This window comes from Vidua chalybeata, chromosome 29, assembly GCF_026979565.1.
Source record: "Vidua chalybeata isolate OUT-0048 chromosome 29, bVidCha1 merged haplotype, whole genome shotgun sequence".
Taxonomy (NCBI): domain Eukaryota; kingdom Metazoa; phylum Chordata; class Aves; order Passeriformes; family Viduidae; genus Vidua; species Vidua chalybeata.
The window spans coordinates 1,368,336-1,383,101 of record NC_071558.1 but is presented as its reverse complement, the minus strand read 5'-3'; the positions used below and the strand labels follow the sequence as shown (position 1 = coordinate 1,383,101).

Genomic DNA, 14,766 nt, shown 5'->3' with positions numbered 1-14,766 from the left:
GGGGGTTTTGGGGGGATTTTTTGAGGTTTTAGGCGGATTTGGGGGGATTTTTAGGGGATTTTTGGGGTTTTGGGGGGATTTGAAGGGATTTTATGAGGTTTTAGGCGGATTTGGGGGATTTTTAGGGGGATTTTTGGGGTTTTGGGGGGATTTTGGGGGATTTTTTGAGGTTTTAGGTGGATTTGGGGGGATTTTTAGGGGATTTTTGGGGTTTTGGGGGGATTTGAAAGGATTTTATGAGGTTTTAGGCAGATTTGGGGGGATTTTTAGGGGATTTTTGGGGTTTTGGGGCTATTTTGGGGGGATTTGAAGGGATTTTATGAGGTTTTAGGCGGATTTGGGGGGATTTTTAGGGGGATTTTTGGGGTTTTGGGGGGATTTGAAGGGATTTTTTGAGGTTTTAGGCGGATTTGGGGGATTTTTAGGGGGATTTTTGGGGTTTGGGGGGTTTTTGGGGGGATTTTTTGAGGTTTTAGGCGGATTTGGGGGGATTTTTAGGGGATTTTTGGGGTTTTGGGGGGATTTGAAGGGATTTTATGAGGTTTTAGGCGGATTTGGGGGGATTTTTAGGGGATTTTTGGGGTTTTGGGGGGATTTGAAGGGATTTTATGAGGTTTTAGGCGGATTTGGGGGGATTTTTAGGGGGATTTTTGGGGTTTTGGGGCTATTTTGGGGGGATTTGAAGGGATTTTATGAGGTTTTAGGCGGATTTGGGGGGATTTTTAGGGGATTTTTGGGGTTTTGGGGGTTTTGGGGGGTTTTGGGGGGATTTTATGATGTTTTAGGCGGATTTGGGGGGATTTTTGGGGGATTTTTGGGGTTTTGGGGGGATTTGAAGGGATTTTTTGAGGTTTTAGGCGGATTTGGGGGGATTTTTAGGGGATCTTTGGGGTTTGGGGGGATTTGAAGGGATTTTTTTAGGTTTTAGGCGGATTTGGGGGTATTTTTGGGGGATTTTTTGGGGTTTTGGGGGGATTTGAAGGGATTTTTTTAGGTTTTAGGCAGATTTGGGGGGATTTTAGGGGATTTTTGGGGTTTTGGGGCTATTTTGGGGGGATTTTAGGGGATTTTTTGAGGTTTTAGGCGGATTTGGGGGGATTTTTAGGGGGATTTTTGGGGCTATTTTGGGGGGGTTGAAGGGATTTTTTGAGGTTTTAGGCGGATTTGGAGGGATTTTTAGGGGATTTTTGGGGTTTTGGGGGGATTTGAAGGGATTTTTTTGAGGTTTAGGCGGATTTGGGGGGATTTTTAGGGGATTTTTGGGGTTTTGGGGCTATTTTGGGGGGATTTGAAGGGATTTTTGAGGTTTTAGGCGGATTTGGGGGATTTTAGGGGATTTTGGGGTTTTGGGGGGATTTGAAGGGATTTTATGAGGTTTTAGGCGGATTTGGGGGGATTTTTAGGGGATTTTTGGGATTTTTGGGGTTTTGGGGGCTCACCCCTCTTTTAGGATGCTGTAGATGAGCTCGCTGAGGTTTTCGCTGCCCCCCAATTCCCGCTGATCCCGCAGCAGGTCCGGGGTGGATTTCAGCTTCCGGGAGGGAACAAAAACCCTCAATCCCAAAAAAAACCCCAAATCCCTCATTCTAGAGGGGAAAAAAACCCCAAATTTTACCGGGGAAAAAAAACCCCATGACTGTATGGGGGAAAACCACAATTTTCTAGGAAAAAATACCCGAATTTATGGGAAAAAAAACTCCCAATTTTATAGGGAAAAAAAAAATCATTGGAAAAACCCCCAAATTTAATGGGAAAACCCAAATTTAATAGGAAAACCCAAATTTAATAGGAAAAGCCAAATTTAATGGGAAAACCCAAATTTAATAGGAAACCCCAAATTTAATGGGAAAACCCAAATTTAATGGGGAAACCCAAATTTAATGGGAAAACCCAAATTTCATGGGAAAAGCCAAATTTAATGGGAAAACCCAAATTTAATGGGAAAAGCCAAATTTAATAGGAAAACCCAAATTTAATGGGGAAACCCAAATTTAATGGGAAAACCCAAATTTCATGGGAAAACCCAAATTTAATGGGAAAACCCAAATTTAATGGGAAAACCCAAATTTCATGGGAAAACACAAATTTAATGGGAAAACCCAAATTTAATAGGAAAACCCAAATTTAATGGGAAAACCCAAATTTAATGGGAAAACCCAAATTTATTTAGGGAAAACCCAAATTTAATGGGAAAACCCAAATTTAATGGGAAAACCCAAATTTAATGGGAAAACCCAAATTGAATGGGAAAACCCAAATTTAATGGGGAAACCCAAATATAATGGGAAAACCCAAATTTAATGGGAAAACCCAAATTTAATAGGAAAACCCAAATTTAATGGAAAACCCAAATATAATGGGAAAACCCAAATTTCATGGGAAACCCCAAATTTAATGGGAAAACCCAAATTTAATGGGAAACCCCCCTTAAATTTTATAGGAAAAACCCCAATTTATTTAGGAAAACACCAAATTTTCATATAAAACCCTCAATTTTTTTAGGAAAAAACCCCAATTTTTTTTAGGAATTTCCCCCCAAATACCTGCATCTCCACGCTCTGCTTCTCCACGCCCCCAAACCCAGCGGGAATTTGGGGAATTTGCGGGGGGATGGCGGAGGATTCCCGGGAATTCCGCGCGTCCAGACTCTGCGAGCGCTTCCTGGGAGCGGCGCCGGGGCCGCGGAACCTCCGCGCCGCTCGCCCGCGGGGCAAATTCCCGTCGAATTTGGTGATCAAAGAATCCACGGAGCGCAGCGGCTCCGTGTCCACATCGCCGGGAATTTGGGGCATTTCCGCATCCTCTTTTCCCGATTTTGCCCCGTTTTTGGGAGAAGGCGCGCTGAGGTCCCCGTGGGATTGGGATCGGCGCAGCTCCTCCGAGGATTTGGGGATTTTCGGCTGCCGCTCCCAGGATTTTGGGGCATCTCGGGATCTTCCCGCCTCCTGATCCGAGAACTTTGGGATGCCCCGAGATCGACCCGATGTTTCCTCATCCCAGGATTTCGGGGGTGCCCGCGATCCCCCGGGAATTTCCTGCTCCGGGGATTTGGGGACCTTCCTTAGCTCCTCATCCCAGGATTTCGGGACCACCCGCGATCCCCCAGGAATTTCCTGCTCTGGGGATTTGGGGGCCTTCCTTAGCTCCTCATCCCAGGATTTTGGGAGCGCCCGCGATCCCGGGGGACCTTCCTCATCTAAAAACCTGACGACCCCTGGAGACCCCCCTGCACTTTCCCCAGCTGACAATCTGGGCGCTCCCCGCCTTCCCCCATCCCAAAATTCCCTCTCCACTCCTTCCTCCTCCTCCTCCTCCTCCTCGGGGCCTCCCGGGGGCCGGGATTTGGGGGGATTTGGGGGGATTTGGGGCTGTCCCCCTTTGATCTGCACGCCGAAGCTGTCGCCGCCCTTGTCGCCGCTGTTGAGGACCACGAAGGGCTGCCCGGCGATGCCCTGGACCCGCACGGCCACGCCGTAGGAGCCGCCGCGGCCGCGCGGGGGGCGCGGGGGTCGCCGCGGCTCGCGGAGGTCGCTGATGAAGCGGATCTGGACGCCGTGGTCCAGCGGCTGCTCGGCCATGGCCGGAACCGAGCCTGCCCGGCGGCAAGAAACGCCTTTGCCTCCGTTTCCCCCGGTTTTTTCCCGCTTTTCCCCACTTTTCCCCCATTTTTCCCCCGATTTTCCCCACTTTTCCCCCATTTTTCCCCCGATTTTCCCCACTTTTCCCCCATTTTTCCCCCGATTTTCCCCACTTTTCCCCCATTTTTCCCCCGATTTTCCCCACTTTTCCCCCATTTTTCCCCCTTTATTGCCCCCTCCTCACCCTCCCCGTTTTACGCGTTTTTTTCCCCGGTTCTCCCTCCCGGTTTTTCCTCTTCCCCACCCTCTTTTCGTGAGTTTTTCCCCATTTTTCCCGATTTTCCCCACATTTTCCCCCCTTTATCCCCTCTCCACCCTCCCCGTTTTATGCGTTTTTTTCCCCACATCTTCCCTCCCGATTTTTCCTCTTTTCCCCCCCACTTTTCGCGGCTTTTCCCCCATTTTTTCCCTGATTTTCCCCACTTTTTCCCACCCTCGGTTTCCCTCTTTATCCCTCCTCACCCTCCCCGTTTTACGCGGTTTTTTCCCCAGTTCTCCCTCCCGGTTTTTCCTCTTCCCTCCCCGCTTTTCCCCACATTTCCCCCATTTTTCCCCCTTTATTGCCCCCTCCTCTCCCTCCCCGTTTTGCGCGTTTTTTTCCCCGGTTCTCCCACCCGGTTTTCCCCTTCTCTCCCCATCCCCGCCGCGTTTTTCGCGGATTTTTCCCCATTTTTCCCCACTTTTTCCCACCCTCGGTTTCCCCCTTTATCCCTCCTCACCCTCCCCATTTTACGCGTTTTTTTCCCCGGTTCTCCCTCCCGGTTTTCCCTCTTCCCCCCCCCTCTTTTCGGGGGTTTTCCCCATTTTTTCCCGATTTTCCCCACATTTCCCCCCTTTTTTCCCCCATTATCCCCTCTCCACCCTCCCCATTTTATGCGTTTTTTTCCCCGCGTCTTCCCTCCCGGTTTTTCCTCTTCCCTCCCCCCTTTTCGTGGGTTTCTCCCCATTTTTTCCCGGTTTTCCCCACTTTTTCCCACCCCCGGCTTCCCCCTTTATCCCTCCTCACCCTCCCCGTTTTACGCGGTTTTTTCCCCGCGTCTTCCCTCCCGGTTTTTCCTCTTCTCTCCACATCCCCACCGCGTTTTTCGCAGATTTTTCCCCATTTTTCCCCGATTTTCCCCACTTTTTCCCACCCCCGGCTTCCCCCTTTATCCCTCCTCACCCTCCCCGTTTCGCGCGGTTTTCCCCGCGTCTTCCCTCCCGGTTTTTCCTCTTCCCCACCCTCTTTTCGTGAGTTTTTCCCCATTTTTTCCCGATTTTCCTCACTTTTCCCCTCCTTTATCCCCTCCTCACCCTCCCCGTTTTACGCGGTTTTTTTCCCCGGTTCTCCCTCCCGGTTTTTTCTCTTCCCTCCCCGCTTTTCCCCACATTTCCCCCCCTTTTCCCCCCGATTTTCCCCACTTTTCCCCCATTTTTCCCCCTTTATTGCCCCCTCCTCTCCCTCCCCGTTTTGCGCGTTTTTTTCCCCGGTTCTCCCTCCCGGTTTTTCCTCTTCTCTCCCCATCCCCGCCGCGTTTTTCGCGGATTTTTCCCCATTTTTCCCCACTTTTTCCCACCCTCGGTTTCCCCCTTTATCCCTCCTCACCCTCCCCGTTTTACGCGTTTTTTTCCCCGGTTCTCCCTCCCGGTTTTCCCTCTTCCCCCCCCCTCTTTTCGGGGGTTTTCCCCATTTTTTCCCGATTTTCCCCACATTTCCCCCCTTTTTTTCCCCATTATCCCCTCTCCACCCACCCCATTTTATGCGTTTTTTTCCCCGCATCTTCCCTCCCAGTTTTTCCTCTTCCCTCCCCCCTTTTCGTGGGTTTCTCCCCATTTTTTCCCGCTTTTCCCCACTTTTTCCCACCCCCGGTTTCCCCCTTTATCCCTCCTCACCCTCCCCATTTTACGCGTTTCTTCCCCCGGTTCTCCTCTTTTTTCCCCGCATCTTCCCTCCCGGTTTTCCTCTTCTCTCCCCACAACCCCGCCACGTTTTTCGCGGATTTTTCCCCATTTTTCCCCGATTTTCCCCACTTCCCCCCCCCTTTTCCCACTTTATCCCTCCTCACCCTCCCTGTTTTACGCGTTTTTTTCCCCGGTTCTCCCTCCCGGTTTTTCCTCTTACCCACCCTCTTTTCGTGAGTTTTTCCCCATTTTTCCCGATTTTCCCCACATTTCCCCCCCTTTATCCCCTCTCCACCCTCCCCGTTTTATGCGTTTTTTTCCCCACATCTTCCCTCCCGATTTTTCCTCTTTTCCCCCCACTTTTCGCGGCTTTTCCCCCATTTTTTTCCCGATTTTCCCCACATTTCCCCCCCTTTTTTCCCTCTTTATCCCTCCTCACCCTCCCCGTTTTATGCGGTTTTTTCCCCAGTTCTCCCTCCCGGTTTTTCCTCTTCCCTCCCCGCTTTTCCCCACATTTCCCCCGCTTTTTCCCCCGATTTTCCCCACTTTTCCCCCATTTCCCCCCCGATTTTCCCCACTTTTCCCCCATTTTTCCCCCTTTTATTGCCCCCTCCTCACCCTCCCCGTTTCACGCGTTTTTTTCCCCGGTTCTCCTCTTTTTTCCCCGGTTCTCCCTCCCGGTTTTTCCTCTTCCCTCCCCCCTTTTCGTGGGTTTCTCCCCATTTTTCCCGATTTTCCCCACTTTTTCCCACCCCCTTTTTCCCCTTTATCCCTCCCCACCCTCCCCGTTTCACGCGTTTTTTTCCCCGGTTCTCCCTTCCCGTTTTTCCTCTTCTCTCCCCCCATTTTTCCCAGTTTTCCCCCGTTATTTCCCAATTTTTCCCAGTTCCTCCCCCGTTTTTGCCGCTTTCCCCCCAGTTTTCCCCCTTTTCCCCCACTTTTCCATCCCGGTTTTCCCAGTTTTCTCCATTTTATTCCAGGTTTTTCCCCCTATTCCCCCCATTTTATTTTTTTTTTTTCCCCAGTTTCCCATTTTCCCCCATTTTTCCCCCGTTTTTTTCCTGTTTTTTCCCCGATTTCCCGATTTTTTCCCGGTGTCCCCCATATCCCCCCCCCTTTTTTTCACACGTCTTTCCCCCCCCCAGTTTTTTCCCCGATTTCCCCTGATTTTCCCGTTTTTTCCCCAATTTATTCCCGGTTTTTCGGACGAGCGGTGACATTTTGGGAGCAGCGCGAGGACGGAACCTCCCCCACCCTCGATCCCAGAAATCCCCTGGAAACCCCGGGAAAAAAAAAAAAAAAAAATTGGGAATTTTGGGATGGAAAAGCCGCGATTCCGCCCCAGATCCCGGTTTTTTGGGGTTTTTTTGGGGTTTTTTTTTGCGGGAATAAATCGGGAATGACGCGATGAGCTGAGGAATGAGCAGGGGAAGGGGAATTTTGGGATGTTTGTTGGGATTTTGGGATGTTTGTTGGGATTTTGGGATGTTTGTTGGGATTTTGGGATGTTTGTTGGGATTTTGGGATGTTTGTTGGGATTTGGGGTCATTTGTTGGGATTTTGGGATGTTTGTTGGGATTTGGGGATGTTTGTTGGGATTTGGGGATGTCTGTTGGGATTTGGGGATGTTTGTTGGGATTTTGGGGTGTTTGTTGGGATTTTCGGGAGTTTGTTGGGATTTTGGGATGTTTGTTGGGATTTTGGGATGTTTGTTGGGATTTGGGGATGTTTGTCGGGATTTTGGGATGTTTGTTGGGATTTGGGGTCATTTGTTGGGATTTTGGGATGTTTGTTGGGATTTTGGGATATTTGTTGGGATTTGGGGATGTTTGTTGGGATTTGGGATGTTTGTTGGGATTTGGGGTCATTTGTTGGGATTTTGGGATGTTTGTTGGGATTTTGGGATGTTTGTTGGGATTTGGGGATGTTTGTCGGGATTTTGGGATGTTTGTTGGGATTTGGGGTCATTTGTTGGGATTTGGGATGTTTGTCGGGATTTTGGGATGTTTGTTGGGATTTGGGGATGTTTGTTGGGATTTGGGGTCATTTGTTGGGATTTTGGGGAGTTTGTTGGGATTTTGGGATGTTTGTTGGGATTTTGGGGATGTTTGTTGGGATTTGGGGATGTTTCCTGGGATTTTGGGATATTTGTTGGGATTTGGGGATGTTTGTTGGGATTTGGGATGTTTGTTGGGATTTGGGGTCATTTGTTGGGATTTTGGGATGTCTGTTGGGATTTTGGGATGTTTGTTGGGATTTGGGATGTTTGTTGGGATTTGGGGTCATTTGTTGGGATTTTGGGATGTCTGTTGGGATTTTGGGATGTTTGTTGGGATTTTGGGATGTTTGTTGGGATTTGGGGATATTTGTTGGGATTTGGGGATGTTTGTTGGGATTTGGGGGATGTTTGTTGGGATTTGGGGATGTTTGTTGGGATTTGGGGATATTTGTTGGGATTTGGGGATGTTTGTTGGGATTTTGGGATGTTTGTCGGGATTTTGGGATGTTTGTTGGGATTTGGGGATGTTTGTTGGGATTTGGGGATATTTGTTGGGATTTGGGGATGTTTGTTGGGATTTGGGGACGTTTGTTGGGATTTGGGGATGTTTGTCGGGATTTTGGGATGTTTCCTGGGATTTTGGGATGTTTGTTGGGATTTGGGGACGTTTGTCGGGATTTTGGGGATGTTTGTTGGGATTTGGGGTCATTTGTTGGGATTTGGGGATGTTTGTTGGGATTTTGGGATATTTGTTGGGATTTGGGGATGTTTGTTGGGATTTGGGGATGTTTGTCGGGATTTTGGGATGTTTCCTGGGATTTTGGGATGTTTGTTGGGATTTGGGGATGTTTGTCGGGATTTTGGGGATGTTTGTTGGGATTTTGGGATGTTTGCTGGGATGCTGGGATGGGTCTGAAGTGCCGGGAAAATCCCAAAAATCCCCAAAAAATTCCCAAAAAGGGAAGGAGCAGAGCAGGGGATGGGGGTGGGGAAAAGGATCCCAGGCCAAATCCTGCTGCCCCTCCGGAATCCCAAAAATCCCTGGAATGGCAGGGGAAGGATCCTGGGAGCAGAATTCCCAAATCCATCAATTCCTGACTCCCCAAATCCCCAAATCCCTGAATTCTGCCGTCCCTTTGGAATCCCCACAAATCCCAGAAATCTCAAAATCCCTGGAACCGCAGGGGAAGGATCCTGGGAGTGGAATTCCCAAATTCCCAAATCCCCAAATCCCCAAATCCCCGGGATCAGGAAATCCAGGAAATCCAGGAACCGACCTGAGCAGGGAGCGGCGCCGGCGGAAATTCGGGAATTTTTCCAGGTGGCCAAAGGGCGGCCGGGGCGGGGCCGGGAGCGATCCCGACGGGAATTCCGGGATCGAGGGAAGACCTTCGGGAGGGCCGGGGAGGGTCGGGATCAGCGGGAAGGGCTGGGATCCATCCCAGAGCCCAGATCCTGGATCCATGCCAGATCCCGGGATCCATCTCAAATCCTGGGATCCATCCCAGGATCCATCCCAGATTCCATCCCATATCCTGGGATCCGTATCAAATCCCAGAATTCATCCCAGATCCTGGAATCCATCCCAGATCCCAGGGTCCATTCCAGATCCCGGGATCCATCCCGGATCCCAGATCCCAGGATCCATATAAAATACCAGGATCCATCCCGGATCCCAGAATTAATCCCAGATCCCAGAATCCATCCCAGATCCCAGCATCCATATCAAATACCGGAATCTATTCCAGATCCCAGAATCCCTCTCAGATCCCAGGATCCACCTCTGATCCCGGGGTCCACCCCAGATCCCAGGATCCATCGCTGATCCTAGAATCCATCCCAGATCCCGGGATCCATCCCTGATCCCGGAATCCATCCCAGATCCCAGGATCCATCTCGGATCCCAGAATCCACCCCAAACCCTTGGATCCATCCCAGATCCCAGGATCCATCCCAGATACCGGGATTCATCCCAGATCCCGGGATCCATATCAAATTCCAGAATCCATCCCAGATCCCAGGATTCATCCCTGATCCTAGAATCCATCCCAGATCCCGGGATCCATCCCTGATCCCGGAATCCATCCCAGATCCCAGGATCCATCCCTGATCCCGGAATCCATCCCAGATCCCGGGATCCACCTCGGATCCCAGAATCCAGCCCAAACCCTTGGATCCATCCCAGATGTCGGGGTCCATCCCAGATCCCGGAATCAATTCCTGATCCTGGGATCTATCCCAGATCCTGGGATCCATATCAAAGCCCAGGATCCATCCCAGATCCTGGGATCCGTATCAAATTCCAGAATCTATCCCAGATCCCAGGATCCATCCCAGATCCCAGAATCCACCCCAAACCCTTGGATCCAGCCCAGCTCCATTCCGGAGCAGGTGGAGAATCCATGGGGGGGGGTTGGGAACGTTCCCAGATGGCTCCAGAAAAAAACCGGGAATGGGGGGGAGGGCTGGAAAAGCGGGAGAGGATCGGAAATTCCTGAAAAAACCGGGAGAGGATTTGGATTCCCCGGATATTCCCCAAAATGAGGAAATCCAGGACAGGAATTGGCTCTTCTGGGATTTCACTGGAAAACTGAAACGGAAAAAAAAAATGGGAAAAGGGAATTTTGGGGCTGAAAAAAATGGGGAAAAAAAAAGCAGGAAAATGCAAATTTTGGGGCTGAGAAAAAACCGGAATTTCGGGGATTTCCCTGGAAAACCAAAAGGGGGAAAGCAGGAAAAGGGAATTTAGGGCCTTAAAAAAAAAAAACCCAAAAATGGGAATTTTCCCTGGGGATTGGGTCGGGAAAAATCAGGAGAGGCCCCTCTGGAAGGGGGGAATTTTGGGAATTTTCTGGCTGGCCGGGATCCATGGAAGCACAAAGAGCCTTTGTGGCTCCGACCCAGAAAAAATCGTTTTGTAATTCCTGGAGCGGCCGGGAAATCTGGGGGAAATAATAATAAAAAAAAAAACCTGGAGTTGCTTTTCCAGGATTTTTTTTTTCCCCTCTTCCTGCAGGAGGAAAAGGAATTTGGGATTTTGAGAATGGAGAAAGGGAAGGGGAAAAATCCAGCTGGTCAAAAGTGGGAAAGGAAGGAAAAAAAAATCCCAAATTTTCCCCCAAATATTCCCAAAATTGCTGGGTTGGGATCTTCCCAATATTTCGGATGATCCCAGTGAGGTTTTCCCAAAATTCTGCTTCGTTCCTGAGTCCCTGGGGCCCAAATCGAGCTCCAAATGATCCCAAAGAATTCCCGAATTATCCCAAATGAATTACCCCAAATGATCTCAAATTATCCCTAATTAATTATCCCAAACCATCCCGGGTTTTTTTTTGCCTCCGGGAGGAATTTTTTTTTTGGGAATCTTTCCCAAACTTCCGCCCTCGGCTCCTCCCCCCCCGGGCGCTGTTTGGGGCCAAAGTCCGGGAATTTGGAGCCGCGCCCGAAAACCAGGAGCGGCTTTTCCGGATTTTCCAGTTTTTCCCGCTTTTCCTGGGAACCCGAAACCGGGGAGGGGCGGAGATCATGGGGGGGAGAGGGAATTGCACCTGGAAAAATGGGAATTTTCAGCCGGAAAAAGGGTCGGGAGTGGGATTTGTCACCTGGGGAAAATGGGATCTTTCACCTGGGAAAAGGGTCGGGAGAGGGATCTCCGTTTGGGATCGGGAATATTTGGGATTGGGATCATCCCTGAGGATTTGGGATTGGGATCATCCCTGAGGAGCTGCTCCCAGCGCTCCCTCCGGAGCCGAATTCCAGGAATTCCAGCCCAGCCCTGGGCAGAGTTCCCGCGTTAACCACCGACCCCAAATCCCGGGAAATCGACCCTAAATCCCGGGAAATCAACCCCAAATCATGGGAAATCGACCCCAAATCCCGGGAAATCGACCCCAAATCCCGGGAAATCAACCCCAAATCCTGGGAAATCGACCCCAAATCCCGGGAAATCGACCCCAAATCCCGGGAAATCGACCCCAAATCCCGGGAAATCCCGTTCCAGCCGCCCCCGGGGGAATCCCAATCCCGTTCCCAGCACGCCCCGCCAGGATCCGGTGACGGTTTCCAGGGAAATGGAGCCCTTGGAACCGGAGCCCGCGGGATACAATTCCCGAGTGCGGAAACGCCGCGGGATAACCGGGAATGGGGAATGATCCCATTCCTTTGGGATAACGGGAATGATCCCATCCCTTTGGGATAACCAGCAAAGATCCCATTCCTCAGGATAACTGGGAATGGGGAATGATCCCATTCCTCTGGGATAACCAGCAATGATCCCATTCCTTTGGGATAACGGGAATGATCCCGTCCCTTTGGGATAACTGGGAATGGGGAATGATCCCGTCCCTTTGGGATAACTGGGAATGATCCCGTTCCTTTGGGATAACTGCAATGATCCCATTCCTCTGGGATAACCAGCAATGATCCCATTCCTTTGGGATAACTGGGAATGATCCCATTCCTTTGGGATAACTGCAATGATCCCATTCCTCGGGATAACCAGCACTGATCCCATTCCTTTAGGATAACCAGCAATAATCCCATTCCTTTGGGATAACTGGGAATGATCCCATTCCTTTGGGATAACTGCAATGATCCCATTCCTTTGGGATAACTGGGAATGATCCCATTCCTTTGGGATAACTGCAATGATCCCATTCCTTTGGGATAACTGGGAATGATCCCATTCCTTTAGGATAACCAGCAATGATCCCATTCCTTTGGGATAACTGGGCATGATCCCATTCCTTTGGGATAACCAGCACTGATCCCATTCCTTTGGGATAACAGGAATGATCCCATTCCTTTGGGATAACTGGGAATGATCCCATTCCTTTGGGATAACGGGAATGATCCCATTCCCTGGACACTAAAATCCCTGCGGGATTTGGTTTGCCCTGGATTCCATCCCGGAATTCACCCCAAAATTCCCCGCCCCGAGGAATCCGGGATTCAATCCCACGCGTTCCCTCCCCCGGGAATTCCCTCCCTGACCCCAAAAAGCCGCAGGGTAAAGGCGAAACCCCAAATCCTGCCCAGGGAAAGGGAATTCGGATCCCAAACCGGCCCGACCGGTCTGGGAACGCCCGGAGCGATCCCAAGAACCCGGAACAAAAAAGGGACAAAACCCCCTGGATTTGGGGTCCCTTGGATTTGGGAAGAGGCTCCAAAAATCCACCCGGATGAAGGGATTTCTGAGGGGATCCCACAGGGCAGGACCCCATAAAGGGAAACCGGGACCCCATAAAGGACAGCAGGAATCCCATAAAGGGACACTGGGACCCCATAAAGGGAGAGCAGGACCCCATAAAGGGACAGTGGGACCCCATAAAGGGACAGTGGGACCCCATAAAGGGACACTGGGACACCATAAAGGGACAGCAGGAATGCCATAAAGGGACACAGGACCCCATAAAGGGACAGCAGGACCCCATAAAGGGACACTGGGACCCCATAAAGGGAGAGCAGGACCCCATAAAGGGACACAGGACCCCATAAAGGACAGCAGGAATCCCATAAAGGGACACAGGACCCCATAAAGGGACAGTGGGACCCCATAAAGGGACACTGGGACCCCATAAAGGGACAGTGGGACCCCATAAAGGGACACCGGGACTCCATAAAGGGACACCGGGACCCCATAAAGGGACACCGGGACCCCATAAAGGGACACAGGACCCCATAAAGGGACACAGGACCCCATAAAGGGACAGTGGGACCCCATAAAGGACAGCAGGACCCCATAAAGGGACACCGGGACCCCATAAAGGGACACAGGACCCCATAAAGGGACACAGGACCCCATAAAGGGACACTGGGACCCCATAAAGGGACAGTGGGACCTCATAAAGGGACACAGGACCCCATAAAGGGACACCGGGACTCCATAAAGGGACACTGGGACCCCATAAAGGGACAGTGGGACCCCACAAAGGGACACTGAGACCCTGTGCCATGGGGCAGGACCCCATAAAGGGGCACCGGGACCCCATAAAGGGACAGTGGGACCCCATAAAGGGAGAGCAGGACCCCATAAAGGGACAGTGGGACCCCATAAAGGGACAGCAGGAATCCCATAAAGGGACAGTGGGACCCCATAAAGGGACAGCGGGACACCATAAAAGGACACCGGGACCCCATAAAGGGGCACAGGACCCCATAAAGGGACACAGGACCCCATAAAGGGGCACAGGACCCCATAAAGGGACACAGGACCCCATAAAGGGGCACAGGACCCCATAAAGGACAGCAGGACCCCATAAAGGGACACTGGGACCCCATAAAGGGACAGTGGGACCCCATAAAGGGAAACCGGGACCCCATAAAGGGACACAGGACCCCATAAAGGGGCACAGGACCCCATAAAGGGGCACAGGACCCCATAAAGGAAAGGGACAGCGGGCCCCTGTTCCGTGTCCCCAGGCCCCTCCCAGTGTCACCAGTGCCCTCTCCCGTGCCACCACGACTGTCTCCGGTGTCACCGGCACCTCCTCCGGTGTCACCAACGCCCTGCCCGGTGTCACCAGCGCCCTGCCCGGTGTTACCGGCACCTCCTCCGGTGTCACCAGCGCCCTGCCCGGTGTCACCAGCGCCTCCTCCGGTGTCACCAGCGCCCTGCCCGGTGTCACCAGCACCTCCTCCGGTGTCACCAGCGCCCTGCCCGGTGTCTCCGGGCCCTGCCCCGTGGGACAAGACCCTGTCCGGTGTCACCAGCGCCCTGTCCCGTGCCACCAGCCCCCCCTCTCGTAACATCAGCACCGTACCCGGTGTCCCCAGACCCCTGTCCGGTGTCCCCAAGCCCTGCCCGGTGTCCCCAGACCCCTGCCCGGTGTCCCCAAGCCCCCCGCCCAGGGGGCAAGACCCCCTCCCGTGCCACCAGCCCCCTGCCCGGTGTCCCCAGCCCCTGCCCGGTGTCCCCAGCCCCGTTTCCCGGTGTCCCCAGCCCCGTTTCCCGGTGTCCCCAGCCCCGTTTCCCGGTGTCCCCCCCCCCACTCACCGCCCGCTCCCGCCGCAGCCACCGCAACCTGTTACCTTCGCCCAAGCCCCGCCCCTCGCCGCTGATTGGCCAGCGCCACCTCAAACCCCGCCCGGTGGGCGCGGCTCCGCACAGCAAACCCCGCCCACCACCGCACCGGTGCTGCGTCACGTGGGGGCGCCGCCATCTTGAGGAGGGAACCGCGCTCTTGGCGGCATTTCCGCCACGCTCAAGATGGCGGATAAGCCACGCCCACTGCCTACGGCGGCGGCGCG

General features: G+C 52.1%; 1 protein-coding gene across 1 annotated transcript in view; it reads right to left on the bottom strand.

Moving 5' to 3' along the window:
* Positions 1 to 8,902, bottom strand: part of CGN (cingulin) — a 35,732-nt gene extending 26,830 nt beyond the window's left edge. The window contains exons 1-3 of the mRNA XM_053966734.1: positions 8,796 to 8,902; positions 2,544 to 3,592; positions 1,440 to 1,531 (exon numbers count right to left, since the gene is read on the bottom strand). Of these exons, the coding sequence (XP_053822709.1) occupies positions 1,440 to 1,531; positions 2,544 to 3,578 (1,127 nt within the window). The 5' untranslated portion in view covers positions 3,579 to 3,592; positions 8,796 to 8,902. The remainder of the gene's footprint in view (positions 1 to 1,439; positions 1,532 to 2,543; positions 3,593 to 8,795) is intronic.
* Between the last annotated feature and the right edge of the window lie 5,864 nt (positions 8,903 to 14,766).